The 22144-nt window shown below is 40.9% G+C and overlaps 1 protein-coding gene across 4 annotated transcripts in view; it reads right to left on the bottom strand.

The window, feature by feature from the left end:
- MAGI3 (membrane associated guanylate kinase, WW and PDZ domain containing 3) overlaps positions 1-21615 on the bottom strand; it is a 197935-nt gene extending 176320 nt beyond the window's left edge. For all 4 annotated transcript variants that reach the window (XM_075910273.2, XM_075910272.2, XM_075910271.2 and 1 more), the window contains exon 1: positions 21194-21615. In XM_075910273.2, the coding sequence (XP_075766388.2) occupies positions 21194-21503 (310 nt within the window). In that variant the 5' untranslated portion in view covers positions 21504-21615. The remainder of the gene's footprint in view (positions 1-21193) is intronic.
- Positions 21616-22144: the final 529 nt, after the last annotated feature.

Raw genomic sequence — 22144 nt, forward strand, 5'->3', positions numbered from 1 at the left:
GACAAACTGAAGAATACCGGAAACAGCTCTTTAACACTCAAATTAGTTGTTAGTGCTACCAAAATGGGTACACTCAATTGCATATTATTAATTACAATGCTCTATTTTCTGTGCAGTTGCCCTGGGAAGCTGTGTGTTACAAGTGTTTAAAAGTCACAAGAAGTTTTCCCAATAATTATGTAAAGACAGCACTGCTATTAAAGCAGTTTTATTCAAACCTTTCTTCATAACTAAATGATGGCAATTCTAAGTATTCAGTTTAATACAGTCAATGAACGGCAAATTCTTCTATCTTATTCAAAACGTTTGTTTCGCAAAGAAATGGTGTGGAAAAATTGAAGCCATGCCCAACAACCACAAATATTCCAAAATACTACTAAAAATGGAATACCACAATACAAGAGAGTTTTGCTGTCTGTTTATTATCTGTACCCCCATCCTTTGCTGAACACTATTCATAGACACACACAGAAGAAGGTAACTTCCTGCATCACACTGTTAAACTAGTTTCATTGGGAATTAGTAAAATTGAATGATAGCTGTTTCAGAAACAAGAGATTTAAAAAAAAAATTCTAATACTTCTGGTTCCTGAAGAATTATTTAGACCAATAAGAGACTAAACAAGCCATTAAGCACCATTCCACTGGATTAAAATGGGACTCTGCTTCTCTTGTATGTAAGAGGATTTTGAAATTCCTCTGAAGTACATGCATTAGGAGGAAATCACTTTCGCAAACCTAAAATTTAAGGGTTAGTTATTTCCTGACAGTTCAATGGGCTTAGAGGAAATAAACTGAATGCTAATCCTCTAGGATTTAAAAAGTTGTACCAGCAAACTGTTTAGTTTATTTATGATTTCTCAATTTATAGAGAGGTCACATTAGGCCTCTACGTAGTTATTTATATTTGAACAGGTACCTCAAAAGAGGGGAAAATTTAAACACATGGGAACGAGCCACAATATATCATCTGATTAAATCCATATCAGTTACATGCTTAAGAAATCAAAAGGTCACCTACAATTTTGAATACCAAAGTTTGAATCCTCTTGACATTGTTTTAATACATTTGTACTTTCACACTGGATATCCATAAATCTAAAAGTGTTTTACAAGACCAAGTGAGCATTTAACACGAGCTAAAAATGAGACAGTGAAGTTAAAATGACTTGCCAAAGGTTTTGCAGAAAAGTTAGTGAAACAGGGATGATAATTTCTAAGTCTCCTGACTCAACTCCCTGCCCAAACTATTAGCCCACAGCTGTGCAAACACAGAAAAGCTGCCAAATAAGATGAAATGGCAAGGTAATTCTACCTCAGTCATATACTTCAAACAATCCTGGTCCAGAAAGGCACTTAGTTCTGTCAGTTTTTAAAGGCCAAATGAGTGATTTTGCTGAGTCAGGCCCATAAAAATAGTTATTTTTGGCACAGTTTAGCAGCTATGTATCTGGACAATAAAAGTTGTAATTTTTGCATTTTATTACAACTGGACTCCAAAAAATCAATGTGAAAGACACCACACAAATACTCCTCACACTTGGACCAGGACTCCTTGTAGAATGAGTATAGCTAGTGCTATATGTTACCGGATAATTAGTTTCTGTCAGGAACCATGGCCTGCAACAGAGCTGGCCCCTAGGTTGCCTCATCATTATAGCTGACCTGCAGCAGGGAGCAGAGGCTAGTAGTTCCTGCATTACCTTCCTGTTGCTATTGCCTTATATGCAGAAATGCTTCTGTCCTGATCCTGCCTTGGGCCCCCTAACTCTAGTTTCTGACCTCCAGTTTCACATTTGGCTCTGGCTCCTGACTGCAGAATTCAGCTTGACCGTTGGGTCCCAGTCTGGTTTTAACCTTGGCTTTGGATGTTTGGCTCTAACTCTGACCATCTCAGACACATTTCTCAATCTATTGTATACAGCCAAGCCCTAAGATAAAACCGGATTTGCTCTGATCCCAAAGAAGAGACAAACACTTACAGGATCTTTATAGAGCATTCCTAAAACTGAAATACCCACCCGGAGAAGTGAAAAAACAGACTGAGACACCAAAAAAAGTACCCAGACATGAACTACTTCAAGACCGACCCAAAAGAGAGAATAATAGAATTCCACTTATTACCTATAGTCCACAACTCAAACCTCTCCAACGCATTATACACGATCTGCAACCCATTTTGGAAAGTGATCCCTCACTCTCAGAGGCCTTTGGGGAAAAGCCTAGTCTCACTTACAGACAACCTCCCAACCTGAAACAAATTCTTTCTGGTAACCATGCTACACAACCACATCATAAGCATCCAGGAACCCAGCCCTGCAATCAGCCACAGTGCCAACTCTGCCCACATATCTATACAAGCGTATTCATCACTGGAGCCAACAACATAAGCTACCAAATCAGAGGTTCATTCAACTGCACATCCAGTAATTTGATCTATGCCATCAAATGCCAGCAATGCCCCACTGTCATATATATTGTACAAACTGGACAGTCTTCATGAGAAAAAAATCAATGGACACAAATCAGATAGATGTAAAGGGAACATACAGAAACCTGTTAGACAGCACTTCATCTACCTAATCACTCTTTAAAGATCTCTGGGTGGCTGTCTTGTCACAAACAAATTCTACAAGTCAAATACACAGAGAGGTGTTGGAATTACAATTCCCTGCAAGTTCAATTCTCATGCTAATGGCTTCAATCGAGATGAGGGATGGCTGGGACATTATCAACCTAACATTCAATGAAGGTGCAAACAGCTGTGTGTAGTTTCTTGTGCTAGCACCCTTCCTATCGATTGCCTTTGATCCTTATCTGCTTTGTTTTAAATATCCAGTCTTCAGGTGCTTAATGATTGCCAGTTCTGCATTCCTGTTTTTCCCTTTGATATTTTCATACCCTCTGCTCCTTGTTTCCCCATCTCCTCCCTTTTTTCCCCTCCCCCCCTTTCTCCCCTATTTATTTTGGGTCTGCACATCCTAAACTCAAAACTCTGGTCATCTGAAGAAGTGGACTGTGCCCACGAAAGTTCATGATACCATCTACATGTTTTGTTAGTCTATAAAGTGCTACCAGACCATTTGTTATTTTTTAAATTTATCCTGTACATACAGACTAACTCATCTACCCCCTGAAGCTTCTGAGCACTAGATGTGCTGCCTGCTCTGATCCCAGGTTACACTACCTTCACCCTGGTTAGCTGACAGTCACACCTTTTGCTTAGAAAGGCAATACTGAATCAGAGCTCAGAAATGTAGGACTGGATGGGCCTTTGACAGGTTCCATTGGTCCATCCAGTCTGGTAAATGTCTCTAATTTTGATCAACATCTCCAGTTTTAGAGGAAATCTAACTTATGCACAGTGTACACACACAGCCAATTTTGAAAGACCATAATAGGAGCAGGTTTTTTCTGACTTGGGGCAATCATTTGTGCTCTGGAGTACATCCATTTCCTTTGGCTCTAATTGTTTTAGTTCACAGTTTCAAACATTTATGCTCATAAGTTACTTCAGTAGTTCTGAAGTCTGTATCAACAGAATGTATGAAAAAACAGATTCAAACTAGATTTGATTGTCTTCATTACTTGACTCTTTCTATGATGTTAAAAATGCTAAACTCAGCTACCATCAAAAGTACGCTCTCAACACACAATCTGTACTGTTAAATATGTACACCAGTTTATTACTAAGTCAAGTCACATCATTTAATTTTGCAAACTATGAAAAATAAATTGCTCATGCTTTTTGGTCTCATCTGCCAGCATCCATCTATAATGTTACAATGTGATATAAAATCAAAGTGCCCTGATATAAGCGAATGTACGCTAATGAATCACCATAACAATCTTCCTTATAAGAACTTAGTATTATATTCAAAATGAAATTTCATACAATGCTAAATCCCATTTTAAAACCACTTAGTCAAACTATAGGAATTAATTAAAACAACTCACCTTTTTAAAAAAAGAGATGACAGCTACAGACCTTAAGACATACAGAGTTTATTTTAATGGTAGCTCACCTTCTCTATTATAATCTTCTTTTGTGCAAGCATGCAACTATGTTCCTATCACTTGATAGTATCATGAATGTAATGGGTTGGACCCTCTTCAGTGTTGTCATCTGACTCATTAGGAATTAAAACCCCCTATGAACAAGTGAAATGTAATGTCCGACAATCTCCACATTGAATCAGGGGACACATGCTTATTCCCAGCAATATTAAGCCTAGCAAGTGGAGGAAGTACAGTTCTTAGCTAGATGCCCATAGAGGGCAATGGGCTAAGATATTTAGCCTGTGAATGAGGCTTGACTGGAACTTAGTGGTCATTCGTTTGTTTGTGAAAGTTAGACTTCAGAGAGGATGTGTTAGGACCCTACAAATGGCACAAGTACTGTGCCTCAGAACTGATGGGAATGTCATCTTGGAACCAGGTGGTTGAGGTTTCTTACACCTTCCTCTGAATCATCTGGTGCTGACCATTAAACAGACCTCTAATCTGATCCAGTATAGCAGTCCTGTGTTCTGATGATACAAAGGTTTAAAAACTGCATTAAGTTTAATTCATTAAATCAAAAAATGTGTCCATACAATTAGGCATAAGAAAAAAAATATATAACTCTCCCTGAACTAAACCACTATGACACACGAACTCGGACACCATAGAAAAAATTAGGACTCAATTACTTCTTTACATGTATGATATGCAATGCTAAAAATCTAAGAGTCAACTCCAGTCCAAGGTTCGCTTCTGAAATATGTTGCATATAATGCAGGACTAAAATGTAGAATACTGAAAAAAATTAATTCTACTGTACTATCACACACGCAAAACTTAGTTGAGTAACAGACTATCTGTTTAGCTTATTCTCACAGTAGGAACACATGCATTACAGCTAAATAAGTTTCTTTTAATACCAAAAAAAAAACCCCAAAGGTATGCCTTCTTACTGAAAGATTAGCTAATATTGTTAAACACTGGCAAATAGAGAAAAAAAGATGTACCTTCTAGAATTATTGATTTGTTTCTTCTGTCTGTGATCCTCCACAAAGAAATTATAACAACCATATTTCTCCTGTGTGTGACACTGAAATCTATAATAAATCTTTAAGCAAAGCACTGGCTAACTTTTTTTTTTTCATTCCAGGCCTACTGCTTTCCTTTATGTACACTTCTATCCCTCTAAAAGAAAAAGGTCATTTGGTGTGTCATTGGCCTGCATACAATCTCTTTCTGTTTAGAAGGAAAGGGAACAGCCAGTTGCAATCCACACAGGTCATTCATGCAGAACCACCCATACCTTTCAACCTGGGAAGTGCCACTCAAAGAACAAGTTATGTAATTGGTAAACCCAAAAAGGACTTTCATTGACTGGTATCATTGGTATCATTGATAATTTTGTCTCAACCTTATTTATGCTAAGAGGTATTTGTTCAATCTAGAAACATTACGAATGGCAGACACTATCCTCAGGCAGTGAAAACATTTAGAACAGCTTTGTCATTTATCAGTAGGACAGAGTCTGCTGTCTGGGAACCCTATTTTAAGACTGCACTAATTGTAAATGCACCTTTCTTTAAAACTCTCAGCAACAATTCTGCAAAAATACATTTAATCTAGATTTTTCAAGTAGCAATAAAGCCAAGTAACTATGAAAGACTACAAGACTCCCAACCCTTCTTCTCTCTATGCATTTCAGACTACAATCTCAGCACTTTAGCTCTGCATTTTGAAGTAGCAGAGATATTTAACCAACCACCTATAATGTAACAAATGTTCACCAACTTTCAGCTACAGCAACATCAGACACCAACATTTAATCACTATGCTATGCCAAAATGTTACTTTTCATGTTTTGTCAGTTTACTGAGAAGTAAAGGATGACAGTCATATTGAAGGGCATATTGCCCAACACTTCGCTAGCACATTTATTACTGGACAAATGAGGGCAACTTTTTTTCTTAATAGAACATTCACTCACTGCTCCTCAAACATTTTTGATAGCAGGCAATGGATTAAAGCAAAATGTTAACTTTCGTATAATGATTCAAGCTGTATGATGGGAATTTTAAAAAGGCTAGGTTTCTTAGTCAAAATAGTTATGTATAATAGCTTACCAAATGGCACAACACTCGACTTTTCTACCTTCCCCTTCTTCATACATTCACTCTAAATTAACAATTTGAGGATAATACTGTAAATTGTACCAGACACCTTCAAACCAGAACACTCCACTCTAGACAAAAAACAAGGCTATGGGTATGTATGGAATGCATATTTTCTCATGGCCCAGTTGTTGATGTAAAATGAACAGGTAGATTAATGTATTAATGGGTGGTAAAATATGGTATGATATGGTATGAAATTTACAAAAAGAGATTTAAAAATGTAATTTTCTAATGTATGACTATCAGTCAATATCTACTCCAATTCTCACTGCAGGCACTGTTCTTAATGAATAGATCCATCTTTACAAGGGGGAAGAGACTAATACTATATAACTGGGGAAAAAACAGCAGTAGAATTTTCCTCAATATACAAGTGGCCTACACCCTGCCTCCTGAGAATTTATAATATTAAAAGTAATAAAGTTCTTCTTTTAAAAAGAAAAAGGCAAGATTTTGCAGTGTAGTATACACAGAAGAAGAATAAAATAGGTGCACTTAATATGTCCTTTAAGATTAATCAGGTCATGTCTTGGGGCACAGAAGTCTTCAAAATAAACAATCACAGAAACACCTGTTACGGTTTGTTTCCATTTTGATGTGTGCTTTGACATAGTTAAGTAAACAACTGAAATGTTAGTGGCCCTTAACTTGTTTTGTTGAGACATGAAAACATGTCCTTATTTAACCTCAAGAAACCCAGAAGGACAAAAAGTCCCCTTACAATTCAGTAGGGGGAGGGTTCTTAAAACCAGGTCAGCTTAGTACAGCATGAACAAAAGTAATATCTGCTCCTAGAAGTCCTAGGAAAAGAGATTCTGCAAGCGACAGGTAGGAAAAAATATATAAATTAATAAAAGGTAATTAACATTCCATATAATCTTTGAATAGATTATATGTATCCAAAGTATAGATGAAAGCCAGATTACTGAACCTCTTAAAAAAAAACCAACAACTTGCTTCCAAGACCCATTTTGCCTTTTTGCTTTTTACCTCAACGTATCTCCCTCAGCCTGATGCATGTTTTATTTTATGCCTCTAAACTTTTACTCACGTCTACTGAACTATTTTGTTATAGACCTAGCCATTCCTCTTCTAAAGTAAATAGATGAAAAACATCTGCTATAGTGAATTAGAAGTCTGTAGAAATGCCTTCCCCAAAACTGACACATCATATTTCACCCAGTCATATTGACACTAGCCCATCATGCTGCTAAATGCAAATTGTCCCAGTGACTAGACCACCTCATTACTTAGTTATTTCATGTACAGACAAGTATTGCTGCTAATGTATGTTATTTTCTATATATACCATGAGGTGAAGGTGTATATAGCCTACTTCTGCCTTCTGCTCCTTCTTCCCCTTTTCCTCACAAAAACATATATAATTTTGCAAACACAACCTTTTATAATATTACACAACAGCATGTGTCAGTGGTCAGCATGACAGAATGATTTCTCCCCTGGATACAGCTCATTGGCCAATTAGCTTGAGTATCCCCAAACATGCTGGGAGAAAGGACAAGACTCTTACTCTAGCAGTTCAGAGATTCAAGAACATGACAGGAAGGGTGATGGGAGTACAAACCAACCACAAAGTTGCCACTGTGCAGACAGACACAGAGGTTCCTAGGTCATCTCAGGATGGGGATGGATAGAGCACAATTAACATGGAATCTCTCCAACACACTCCAAACATCTTACAGAGGATAGGGGGGCTATACATTGAGACTTACTTGTCACTTTGATACAAGCCATGCCCTTACATTTTTCTTGGATTTTCTGCATCTATATTGATGATTTTCTTCTCCAAATTGGAATCCACAGTATCTCCTTTAATGCTCAGGATAAGTAAATAGCCTATCAGATTCTCTCTAGGCAAAGAATAAATTATCTAAAACCTAACTGGTTTGGGAAACCATACCAACAGATGTGAATCGCTTGGGGTATCATCTGGGAGCATTTCCCAGTGTGAGGCACTGAAAGCCCGAAAAGATTAATTCAGTACATGTTCAAATAGCAATTAACAGTTCAGAAGATGAACTACTTTGGTTGAGGTTTCAGCAACTGGCAGAGCAGATCAACAATTCTCTGTGCCACCTTTTCCCCTCACTTTGTGCTCAGTAAGATTACTCAAATGCAGATTCAGAAAAAACCACTCATGTTTTCTGAATCAAAATCTACTACTCTTAAAAATAATGCTGATTTAAAACAACCTTCTCACCCTGCGAACAAATTATGCAGTCTCTTAAAAAAAGTCAACAGATGTGAAAGGATGTTTCTTAAAAACCACACAAAAAAAACAAAAATCCAGAACAATGACTATACAGTATCTCGTCACACCCAGAAGAACTATCTACCAGCAAAACTATTAAAACCAATAGGAGTAGTTCAGTCAATTGGACCAGACATCAAGGATTTGCACTTACTAGTTGGCACATCACATCTTAATTTTAACCAGGAAATCTATGTCAGATGAGAGTTTTGCTTTTTAGAGCCATACAGTTTAGAGGTGTTGTATTTACTTATTCCTTAATTAGTCCAAATAATGTATGTAAACATAAATAACTGAATTAATTTTAGCCAGCCTGCTATGAGCGCTTAAATATCTCTTTTTTCTAGGGAATGCCAGATAATTTCTGCAAAAGGAAACTTCTTAAGAATTTTAATTTTTTGTAAACTATAAGAAAAGGAAAGCAGGGGTTTCCTCAACAAATGCTTTTTATTTTATAAAAGCAAACTATTCAAAAGTAACACTTCAACTGAAATTATGAAGAATTTGAATGAAATCCCTATGTCTAATCAGGACTCTTAGTTTCTATGAAAATAAAATATTTTTCTTCATATTTGAAGAGGACTTGTTTGTCAAACATTTTTACAAAGCTATTTAAAAATTTACTTTTTAACAATATCTGACAAACTACTAATCCCCTGCTGCGGTGCATATGAAAACACCGTCAAAGCTTTCACAAAACAAAAAAACCCTTAGTTTTTGAAGGTCATAAAATGTGTTTATTAATACAGTACTTCACAAAGAGGCACTTTCCCTCATATTCTGTCCTATTAAAAGTTTTGGTAAGCATCAATTTAAATTAACACATTTGCTATCAGAAATCACAGTAGCACTTTCAGTTATAATCCAATGTCCTCTGGATTGTTCACTTCTAGAGAGAAGATAATTGCTGAGTTGTTGCTTCTGTTTGTTTTTTCCATGCCTTAGAAAGGATGCGTCATGGAAGACAGATAGAGCAGTGAACATATAGAAATATGTTCTGAAACTCTGTTTATACTGCTCAATCTGATTTAGGTTTAGAGATACATTGCTTCTTAGTAGGGCTGTCAAATGAATAATTGGGTTTCATTTTTTAAACTGAGCTGTTAAACAATAAAATACCATTTATTGTAAATATGTTAGATATTTTCTGTATTTTCAAATGCATTTATTTCACTTACACAGAATACCAAGTGTACAATGCACATTATTTTTTGTAAATATTTGCACAGTAAACCATGAACAAAAGATAGTATTTTTCAGTTCACCTCATACAAGTGCAATAGTGCAATTTCTTTATCATGAAAGTTGAACTTACAAATGTAGATGTACAAAAAACTGCATTAAAAAGAATACAATGTAGAACTTTTAAGAGTTTACAAATCCACTCAGCTCTACTACTATTCTGCCATACAACTTCGATAACATTGGCAGGAGATACTGCTGTCTGCTTATTTACAATGTCACCAGAAAGTGAGAATAGGAATTCGCTTGGCACTTGTGTAGCTAGCGTTGCAAAATATTTACATCCCAGATGTGCTAAAGATTCATACGTCCCTTCATGCTTCAACCTCCATTCCAGAGGACATGCTTCCAGGCTGATAATGGGCTTTTCTAGATAACAATCTGAAGTAGCATAGACTGACATACATGTTCATTTTCATCATTTGAACCAGATGCCATTAGCAGAAGGTTGATTTTCTTGTTTGGTGGTTCAGGTTCCACAGTTTCTAAAACAGCATGTTGCTCTTTTAAGACTTCTGAAAGCATGCGCCACACTTCAGTCCCTCAAGATTTTGGACAACTCTTCATATTATTAAACACTGGCTTGCAAGCTATAGCCATTTTCAGAAATCTCATATTACTACCTTCTTTGCATTTTGTCAAATCTGCTGTGAAAGCATTCTTAAAACAACCATGTGCTGGGCCATCATCCGAGATCACGATAACATGAAATATATGGCAGAAAGTGGGTAAAACAGAGCAGGAGATATGTCATCTTCCCCCCAAGGACTTTAGTCACAAATGTAATTAACTCATTTTTTTTAAATGAGCATCATCAGCATGGATGCACATCCTCAGGAATTTAGGCCAAAGCATAAAGGGGCATATGAATGTATCTGACAGTAAATAGCTTGCAATGCCAGCCAAAAAGTGCCATGTGAACGTCTGTTCTCACATCCTGGTGACATTGTAAATAAGAAGCAGGTAAAGGTATCTTCCATCAATGTCAACAACTTGCTTGCCCCAGCAACTGATAGAACAAGTAGTATTTGAGTGGACTTGAAGACATTGTTTCAGCTTTGAGTGCAGTTACATTACCAAAAAACTCTACATTTCTAAGCTGCTCTTTCACAATAAAGGGATTACACTATAGCACTTGCATGAGGAAAACTGAAAAATACTATTTCTTTTATCATTTTTGCAGTGCGTGTATTTGTAACCAAAAATAGAAAGTGAGCAATGTACATTTTTTATTTGGTCCTATAACTGAAATCATTATTGAAAATGTAGGAAAACATCCAATGATATTTAATTTCAGTTGGTATTCTCATTGTGTAACAGTGTGATTAATCACTACTAATCTGAGTTAATTGCATGAGTTAACTGATTATTTAAGAGCCCTATTTCTTATCCTTTATACATTCCACTAGGCCTTTCCCAACCAACATCAGTACATTGTGTCACTGAACCCTACAGTAAAGAGACTGAATCTCAGTTCCTGAGCAAAAAAGCACAAGTTAAAAACATGGTGTTAAGTAGCCCACTAGCAGACACCATAAGGGCCCCACATTAACATTTTGAAACTCACTGTAGTTAGGAACGATTGGAACTACAGAGCACTGGTGGTGAAATCATTTGCACAACATTCATCGCAGTACAATATAAACAAAGATGAATGGAAACACATTCCATGCAAAGAACATGCTTTTTTTTTATAAAGACGAATATGGCAATCAAGATGACAAACCAAGAGAAGAAATCTATATTGACACTACCACCACATCATCCTGAAAGCCAGAGTTAGAGTCCCCTCCCAGTTTCCACCCATTTGAAATACGAATGTTTTGCCCTCATGTAGGCATCAGTTCCTAGCAGTGCCGTCTAAGTCCTTCTTCATCACAGGCTCTTTTTAAAGATTTGTATTTCATACTTATTGACACCTGGAATAAAGTACTGGTGTACAGTCTGGGAGGACCTACAAATTTTGCAATGGATAACAGGGATGTGGAACTGTTAATCAAGCCAAGTTACCGGTATAAATGCCGCATAAACAGAAAGTAAAGATCAAAAGGAAATTCTTTCCAGTTTTATTTTTCCCATTCAAGTTCAAGAAAATTCCCATCAAGTTAATATCTAGAAACTCACCACTTAATGCAAGGAACAAAATATTGACTTCAGGATGTTAGATAGTCTAATAGACTGTTTCTGAGTAAGCTAACAAATTCATCTGCTGAACCAATACACTGGCTCTCTGCCAGTTTTCAGAGAAATACAGTATCAGGATAATGACTTTCTTCAGAGAGGTAACAAAATCCCAGTGCATGCATGTTCTTAGCTGAGTTTCATAAAGGTGTGTTAATTATTTTGCTCATTGCGTGAACAGCCTCTGAACACATTACCCCTTTACCTTTTAACTGCCACCCTGCCACACACAGAATGCAAGAGAAAATTTAAACTGAGGTCTTATGTATTTGGTTAAGTATTACATTCTCCAGTGCACAGTCTTCCTTTTTTGGTCAATGTTTCTGTCACCTGTGTTACCATCTACCCATTCTTTTTCAGGGGACTGGGCTGAGTCATATACCACAGTTTATATTTCTGAAGGGATTAAAAATTATTCTTAACTTTAAAAAAATTAGCAAGATCTAGTAGCATGCAAACTGTTGCTTAGTATTTATCTACTTACTTCCTTGTAGCTTCAAATATAGTTGTATTACCCTTATTTTCAAGATGGTAGGAAGACATTAAGTGACTTACCTCAAAGTCCACAAATCAGTGGCAGGACTGACTATAGAACTCAAATTCCTGATTCCCAGATCGCATTCTCTATAGCAATGAGACATCAAGCTACTGTAAACTGAATGCACTTAAAACAATTCCAAGTGGCAAAGGCTGCACGCCATATCCTTTAGAACCAATAAAAGTGGGCTAGCTGATACTATAAACAACCAGAGACACTACAGATAAGAGACTGGATTTCTTTTTCTCCTTACTATGTCATCCCTCTCCCAACACACACACTTTCCACTCGGCCAATTAAAATGGACAGGTCATTTTCACATTTTTGTCAGTTTCTAAAGTTTTTACATGTTATTTCTTTTATTTTAGTTACAAAAAAAACACCAAGTTATAAGAACGTCCTGCTTTCAAGAAAGCAGATCAGTGCCCCCAAGGTTTAACTGTCCTACTTTTACACAAACAAAACTTTGGAGGTAACAAGCACAAAATAAAGACAAATTGGGATCTCAATCTGTGAGCAAAGAGTAGGTGTGGCCCTGAAAGCTCTGCAATTAAAAGCAATGAAGCAGTTTCCTTCCATATAAAAGTGCTGTGTACTGTTAGGACTTGAATCTGCTATATACCTTTAATATAATCCCCACTAAAGGCAGGCCTTTAACTCAGCTCTCGTGTTCTTTTCCAGAGGAATGCATTTCATTTTGGGATATTACGCTTTTAAAAGAATATTGCAGTATTTCAGGGTGAAGAACATAATGAACAATTAGTGAAGAGACAAGCATGTCATATACATAACTCTCCCCTTTTATGATTATTTCTGTGTCAAGAGAAGGAAACCAACCTTTGGGTTGGTAAAAACAACTGTCATTCTGTGCTCCTGCCTCTGTATCAGGTGCCAGACAAGAGCTGATCAGTCAGGGGGACTAAGAGGGGCTGAGCTCTCAGACCCAGTGCAAGCTGGACCTGAACTGGGCTTCTTGCCCACCTGGCCCCTCTGACAGCAAGTCGAGGTTCCCCCTAGTCCTGCAGCCCCTTAGCAGCGAGAACAGACTCTGCCAGCCAGTAGAATAAAGAGGGTTTATTGCTTCTCCAGGATACAGCATAGCACAGACGTGATGCGCTTACAGGAGTCTTGGCCAGGATGCCTCAGACCCCTTGGGATAGGGGTCCATTGCCTCCCCTAGATCCTCAGTCCTCAGCTTAGGCTGTTTCCTTCATGTTTCCCAGCCAGCAACTGCCTCGCTCCCATACCCTACCCCAAAACAGGAGTTCGTCTCCGCTTCCCTTCCTTTGTCTCTCCCCTGTAGAAAGAGCCTTGTTATCTGGTCAGGCTGGTCCTAGGTGTCTGGGCTAATACACATGTGGGTGAGTCAGTGAGAATCACACATCATAGCGCAGGGGGACACCAGGTTACAGAGCAGACAGCACCCCCACTACGTCACAACCCCTAATACTCTTTAAATGCAGACCCACAGTGGGGGTAAGTCCCAGACTCAGTGCAAGCCAGAACTGAGCAGGATTGCTTGCTGGACTGCTAAAAAGTTTACTGGAAAGTGGAGGAAGGGGAAGAGGTTGCATGAGTCTATAGCATTAACCTTTAAGCTTTTGCTGATCAGTTAATAGGTCAATTGACTACACTATTACATCCCCACTTGTATCTATACTAAATAGCAGGATGTGCTTTTTACAATTTCTCACTAGCAGTGAACTTGAACTAAGATTAAAGTTGTTAAAAAAGGTTGTCCATTCTTTGACTTGTGGTCTCCAAAACTTGTTAAAAACTCAAGTCCCAGTCCTGCATGTATTGCGTAGATACAAAGTTAAGCATGTTTGCAGGACTGGGACCTAACCCATGCCAGGAATGAGAAAAATGGGTAACTATCGGACCAAAGTCCAAGTCCAGACACAGATCACCTAAAGCCAAAGAAGTGAATCAGTCTTACTCTCATATATGTATCATATTTTGTTATGATTTGAAGTATGGTCATTAGACTGAAGGAAGATTTCCACAAGTGTTGTGCTTCGTCTGCTTATCAGGTGATCAATACAATGACAAATTTGAGTTTTAGATATAACAGCAATTTTTTTTGCAAAAGTTTGCACACCATCTCACCCATCCTTCTTCTATTTCTGTAACCCAAAATACAGAACTAAGACAATTAAGATAGGCATTACAGGTAGTCCCCGGGGTTACGTACAAGATAGGGACTGTAGGTTTGTTCTTAAGTTGAATTTGTATGTAAGTCGGAACTGGTACATATTGTAGGGGAAACTCTAGCCAAACATTTCTCCAGAGCTCAGTTTTATTCTCCCACACCTCACTTCCCTCAGTCCTTTATTCTCAAGCTGAGGTGTCTGCTGAGAAAAGCCGCTCCGCGTCTCCCTGGTCTGCTGGGGGGGGGCACTAGCTTCACGTCTCCCTGGTCTGCTGGGGGGAAGCAGCTAGTGCGGGGTTGCCTCACCCCATTTGTAAGTAGGGATCTGATGTAAGTCGGATCGTTGTAACCCGGGGACTGCCTGTACTTCCACTTGCACAGGTGCAAAGCATTTTAACAGCCTACTAATAGCTATTATTTAAAAATGTTTAAGGAGAAGAGCATGTCATGCTTATGCCATATCATATTAAAAAATCTGATGAAATTGGATGACAATTGACTTGTGTCCTCAGAATTATTTGAAACAAAAGATAGGACTGTGAATCGCTTTAAAGACTAACAAGATGGTTTATTAGGTGATGAGCTCTAATAAACCATCTTGTTAGTCTTTAAAGTGCTGCATAGTCCTGTCTTTTATTTCAGCCAGACCAGACTAACACGGCTACATCTCTATTACTATTCTAAAGAATTATTTGTCTCTACTAGACCCACTAAACTGAACATCAGAAGACCAACCGTCACAGCAGTGAAGATAGGCTTCTCTGAGCCACTGTTGTTCCCATTTTACCAAAGTCAGATGATGTACAGTTAAGCAGGTTCTAAACTTAAAGTCATAGCAAATAAAATAAAACCAGACATGTTTATTCTAGTAACTAAAAGAGGGCAGTAGCAAGCGGAACACACAAATTTCTCCATCAATGAAAAAGTCCCTGTATTGTAGTACATAGTTAACTTTTAGTACAATTAACATGCCTATCTTCATTACAGTTAAACTAGGTTCTGAAATTTTAATTTTAGATTTGTTACTGAGCATGCTAGAACCATCCAATGCAGATTACTGCTGTCAAAAGCTGTGTATCACCACCACAATCAGGCATCCACAAATTCCTACACAAATAAATTGAATTTGCAGTGTTCTGAAGGTCAGCAAACTTGGACTATTTTGGACCATAGAGAGTGGGAAGGAAGCAAATTTCATCATAGGAAACTGTAGCTGAAATGTTTTCACAGATTGCAACTGTGCCAATATTACACATGGTAAGAAGGATGTTTCAAAATGTTGTTTAAACGATTTATTAACTTAATAAATACTGGTGTTGCTAGAAAAGAATTTGTCTCCAATTCTCTACTTAGCTTAACTTGCAATTTGACTTAGCATGAGGGGGAAAAACCCTAAAAGCTAAATTCTTAGTTCAATGTGCTCCAAAAATGAATTCTGAGATAATGTATTATTTGAACACCTAGTTCTCTATTCACTGCTCTAGCACTTTGTCCTGTAGTGGTTACCTTTCCTTGCTGAAAGGGTTTGCCACTGTCAAGCCACAGTACTAATACATTAAAGCACAGTATATATAATTTTATGGGGTATATTGCACTTCAGCTAGGACGCTTCATGCCAGTGATAAGAGAGAAACCACCAAATTGAAAAAATAATGGCATTAAATAAGACTCATTTAGAAAGATCATTGTTTTGGCCCCACGGGTTTAGCTGATTTCAAGATAAAAGCTATTCAATTTCACTGTAAACAAGTGACCAAATAATAATAAAAAACATGCAATGGCCCAATTCTGCTCCCAAATTTACTCAGGAAAATTCAAGTAAGTGGAAGTTGTGATGGAATGCCTGGGAGCAGAACTGGACCCTGAGTGCTGAGATTCTCATGCTATCCTCTGTGATATGAGGATAGAAGGAGAAACTGAAATGATAAAAATATGCTTAGCTCAGGGTTTAAAACTAATAAAAGAAAGTTCTTCTTCACACAGCATGTAGTCAACCTGTGGAACTCCTTGCCAGAGGAGGCTGTGAAGGCTAGGACTAGAACAGAATTTAAAGAGAAGCTAGATAATTTCATGGAGGTTAGGTCCATAAAAGGCTATTAGCCAGGGGATAAAATGGTGTCCCTGGCCTCTGTTTGTCAGAGGCTGGAGCAGGATGGCAGGAGACAAATAGCTTGATCACTGTCTTCGGTCCGCCCTCTCTGGGGCACCTGGTGCTGGCCACTGTCGGCAGACAGCCTACTGGACTAGATGGACCTTTGGTCTGACCCAGTACAGCCGTTCTTATGGTCTAACTTTTACACCAGGTGACTGGGTAATAGACAAAGAAATAAAGGTGGGTCCTAAATGTAATTAAGACAGATGAGATCTGTGTATGTAATCAACAAAATAAGTTATAAGAAAACATACATAATTAAAATCTGCTTACACTTGTACAGTTCATGCCTGTATTGTGAAGAATTTGTGAAGTTGTAACCAGCTTCAGATTTAAAGATGTAAATAATCAATTTGTGATTGAAGGCAATACTATTTAGTGTTCACTTGACATTTGAAAGCATATTGGTAAAGGTGATTTTATTGCAAATATCAGATCATTATAATATATTCAAACTAATGACATTCTGTGATCAGAAGCTGAGTTTTATTTAGAAAGTGAAACAGCAATGGGACATTCCAAGAACGTTCTCAGGATAAACGATGTCATTTGCACTGGTTCTGACTGTAGACAGTATCATTCAAAAATTAAGATTTAACCTTTTTTTAAAAAGGCAATACACATTACTGAGGAGATAACTTACAAACATTCAATTTCCTGGCTTTGTGACATTAGGATTTATCAAACAGAATACCAGTAACACACACTAGTCATAGTTCCCAGCTACCTTCACATGCCATACAATATCCAAAATAGAAAGCTTTCATAGGGTAAGAAACTTTAAAAGGTGATCAGAAAACAATCCAATCAATTACAGGCAGTCCCCGGGTTACGTACAAGATAGGGACTGTAGGTTTGTTCTTAAGTTGAATCTGTATGTAAGTCGGAACTGGCATCAGCCGCTGCTGAAACTGATCAGTTTCAACAGCCGCTGAATCTGGACACCAGTTCCACTTACATACAGATTCAAGGTAAGAACACCAGGCGTCCCCAAGTCAGCTGCTGCTGAAACTGATCAGCAGCTGATTCCAGGAAGCCCAGGGCAGAGCAACTCTGCCTAGGGCTTCCTGTAGCCAGCCGCTGGTCAGTTTCAGCAGCGGCTGACTTTGGGACGCCTGGGGCAGAGCAGCTGAGGTGCTGCCGGGTTGGTCCAGTAGCACCAAGGAGCGGTGCTGCGGGACCAACCGGCAGTGCCCCACCTGCTCTACCACAGGCCCCCAGCTTTGCTCCACATCTCCCTGGTCTGCTGGGGGGGCACTAGCTGCGTCCCCCCCGAGCAGACCAGGGAGATGTGGAGCAAAGCTGCGGAGGACCCGGGCCGAACCATGGCGCTTCCAGATCAGCACCGCGGTCCGGCCCGGGTCCTCCGCGGCTTTGCTCAGCGTCTCCCTGGTCTGCAGACCAGGGAGACGCTGAGCAAAGCCACGGAGGACCCGGGCGGACCCGCGGCTTCCAGATCAGCTGAAAGCGCTGCGGGTCCGGCCCAGGTCCTCCGCCGCTCTGCTCAGCGTCTCCCTGGTCTGCAGACCAGAGAGACGCTGAATAAAGCGGCGGAGCACCCGGGGCCGGACCCGCGGCCGCTTCCAGATCAGCTGGAAGTGGCGCGGGTCCGGCCGGGTGCTCCGCCGCTTTGTTCAGCGCCTCCCTGGTCTGCAGACTAGGGAGACGCTGAACAGAGCGGCGGAGCACCCGGCAGGACCCACACCGCTTCCAGCTGATCTGGAAGCGGCTGCGGGTCCAGCCCCCGGTGCTCCACCGCTTTGCTCCCGCCTCCCTGGTCTGCTGGCTCCGCCAGCAGACCAGGGAGACGGGGAGCAGCTTTTCTCGCCCCGGAGAAGGCGGGTGGCGGGACCAGGCGTCCCGCTGCTCTAGTTCTCCGGGGCGAGAAATCCCCGTTCGTAACTGCGGATCCGACATAAGTCGGATCCGCGTAACTCGGGGACTGCCTGTATATTCAAGAGTCCCTTTAAATTCTGCTTCACTCCCAGTGATTCTGTGTCAGTTTCATGCAATTTGGTCCAGACATACATTATATACCTATATTCTCATAGGTAATTATAGCCATGAGAATAATCACTACCTTAAAATCATCTTACCTCAAGGTTAAGCTCTGCTACTATAATTTGCAGTATAGTGCTTTAGAGCTGCTGTTCAGTACAGACAAAAGGCAGACTGCTTAGAACACCTGCCTATAGTTTAATAAAAACTGCCCCCACAAAGAAAAGCATTTCCCATGTAAATCTCAGATAAAAGGAAAAGTGGCACATCCCTTCTTAAATTCTATATTCACGTTTGTTGAAGAGATTCAAAATTAATCACAACAATACCGCTTCTCCTTCTTTTCCCCAAGGATATTTACTACTTTATTTCTATCTAGTTTCAGTGTTTTACAACCATTCAATGAATATTTTTAATTCAAAATTTTTTAGATTCTTCATTTTGCTGTTCAAAGAGAGGGAGAGATTAAATTTTTTTATTTCATTAAGATTATAGAAATGTGACCAGGGACAAACACAGAACATTGCTTTACTTGAAAATACCCACTCGCTTATTTGGAAAGGAAGGGCATTCCATTTACATGCCACTCATAGTTGAGAAGTAACATTATACATAATGCACAAACTTTCCACATTTTGGAGTGAAAAAGTATTATGTCATACAAGCATTCAAATGGACTACAATACTAAATCTGGCTTCACTCAAAACACACTGAATGATCCATGGACAGGCAGAACTGGAAATGACTTACCCTGAACAAGAATGAAATTACAATGTTGAAACTATAAAAGATCCCGGTTGGAAGACCACTCTTTACCACAAGGCTAAAGTCTTGCATGAAGACCGGGCTTCTTTGCTAGGTGAGCACAGGGCTGTTTTTTAAGCAGATATGCATCACAAAATAACAGTCATGGCAAGAGTCTCACTTTATTTGTAGATAAGGAGAAGACTATGATAAATGCTGGAATTCCCTGTGTAACTATCCTGTTTATCCTTTCTTCCTCAATTACAATGGATTTTTCCTTTTTACAACAAAACATCTCTAACCCTATTCTACCTCTACTATTATACACCCACCTGATTGATTCTTGCCACATAAAAATGGAGATTCTCTATAAAGGCCTACCAAACCAACATAGTTTATAATAAACCTACTATTGGCCTGAGTGATAGCCTTTTCTGACAGCATCTCCCCTATCTTTCTTCTAAGAGTACCATTAGCTCTCAAAAACACAAGCTTCCAACAAACTCCATTCTCAGAACATAAAGTTGGTTCACAAAGCATGCTTTGGAGTGGGAGCACTGTACCATGTATAAAACAGGAAAGCTGGAACAGAAGTTCAAATACAAGTTAGTTATTCCAGTCTTACACAATAATTAGCTCTGTAGAACTAAATTAAAAAGAAAGGTAGATGCTTAGTTTAATATGAATCTGTTCCACTATTCTCCTAAGAGGGCTGCAGGGCTCACACTATGGATAAACAGACTTCGCAAGAATATGTTTGCTCAACCGCAAACTTCAGTTACAACAAAAGTGATTTATCCCAGGGAGTTCTCCCAAGATAGAAACAGCCAGATGCAAGAACTCCTCTCCGTCCCAAGCTTCAAAACGGAAAATGGAAACCCTCCAGGCAGTGTTCATGGAATTTTTGAGAGAAATGCTTTAAAAGTCCAAAAAACAACATAACATACATCAGATTAGGAAGGACATAAAGATAACTGATCCTCCAGGAGATGCAATAACCTCAGTAAACCTGCACAAAATGATCCCAAACTACTGGTATCAAAATAAAAGGTGAAGATGAAGCCAGTCAATATTTTCAACTACAAAATTGCTAACGGTTATAATGAATACAAAGGGCAGCTGTAGACATACAAAAAAGGCCTAGAATAAAACAGGCAAAGAGTATAATACCGAAAAGGATGTTTATGCCAAAAACTTATTCCAGAACAGGTTGGCTCTTAGAAAAGAATCCCACCACCCCATGAAGAGGAGGGTATTTTTCCAGCCAGAGAGTGGACACGGATTAAAGCAGTTTACAGAAGAGCGGGCACTTGCCAGCCCCTGGTGTGGGTGCAGGATGCACTGGCCAGAGGGTGACATACCCACAGCCATTACAGGGCCAGTCCACGCCCTCAGGTGCAAGGAACACGGGACCGACTCACGGCCCGCCCCAAAAGCGGCTCAGCAGGAAACGCCTCAGCACAGCAGGGGAGGGGCAGAGCCAGGCACCTGGCGGGGGGACGGGCAGAGCAGGTAGGTCCCAGGGGAAGGGCCAAGCCCGCCCGGCCCCCCATGAAAATGGGGCGGGGCAGGTCCTGGCCCGGCTGGGGGGAGGGGGCACCCCAAGGGGCCGGGACATGGCGGGGGAGGGGCAATAGGAGCCGGGCCCAGCCGGGGGTGCGGGGGGCCCCAGGGAGGAGGACCGGCCCGGGGGTTGCAGGGCGGGGGGGGGGCAGTGTGAGGGGCGGGGCCCGGACTCACCGGGGCGCACGGTCTTGAGGCGCACGGGCTCCCTGAAGTGGCGGATGACGGCCAGCGTGTCGCGGTGGGTGAGGCCGCTCACGGGGGTGCCGTTCACCTCGAGCAGCACGTCCCCGGGGCCGGGCGGCTTGCCGGAGAGCAGCGCGGGGCCGGGCCCCCCCGGCGGCAGGCGGCCCCCCAGGTAGGGGAACTCGCCGTGCTCGGCGCCGCCCCGCAGCAGCTCGGGCGCGGGCTCGGGCGGGCCCCAGGACACGGCGCACTCCTGCACCTTGCTCAGCCAGTGCCGCCGCCTGCGCAGCGTCTTCGACATGCCGCACCATGGGGGGGGCGCCCGCCCGCTCGCCTCACAGGCCGCTCGCGCCCAGCCCGCGCGCTGCGAACGCGGCCGCCGCTGCCTGCCGACTGGCGCCCGCCCCTCCCGCCGGGCCCCGCCCCCCGGCTCCGCCGCCACGTCACAGGGGGCGGCGCCTCACCCACGGTCTGGTCCCCCACCCACAGTGCACGTGGCTGGCCCTGGGCTCTCGCTGTGCCTGCCCGGCCCCACAGGGGGCAGCACTCCCCCCAGGGCAAGCCGCGGGATCCCACCCCTCCCCCTCCCGCTGAGCAGCAATGGATGAGCTGCGCGTTGGGCATCCCACACCCCTGGTCCCCCATGTGCTAATGACACCAGGCCCTGTGGGAAAAGCTTCACTGCACTCAGGACAGATCACAGTTACTAGTTTGCCCTTATCCACTAGGCCAGCCCCCTTCTCAGAAAGGGAAGTGAGGCTAGTAGAGAATGATGAATTCTTAAAGTGATGTTCGCTGTTACCTGTATAATCCCAGTGGCTAGTAGGCACTTACCACATAATTGTTTAATAAATTTGTTCCAGCATCGTTCAAGCTATACAAGTTGGGCTGGCCACTCTAAAATTCTCCATGTCCTCCTCTGTCTCTCTTTGTTAAAGATAG

Source organism: Pelodiscus sinensis, chromosome 27, assembly GCF_052426305.1.
Source record: "Pelodiscus sinensis isolate ZL-2025 chromosome 27, ASM5242630v1, whole genome shotgun sequence".
Lineage (NCBI taxonomy): Eukaryota > Metazoa > Chordata > Testudines > Trionychidae > Pelodiscus > Pelodiscus sinensis.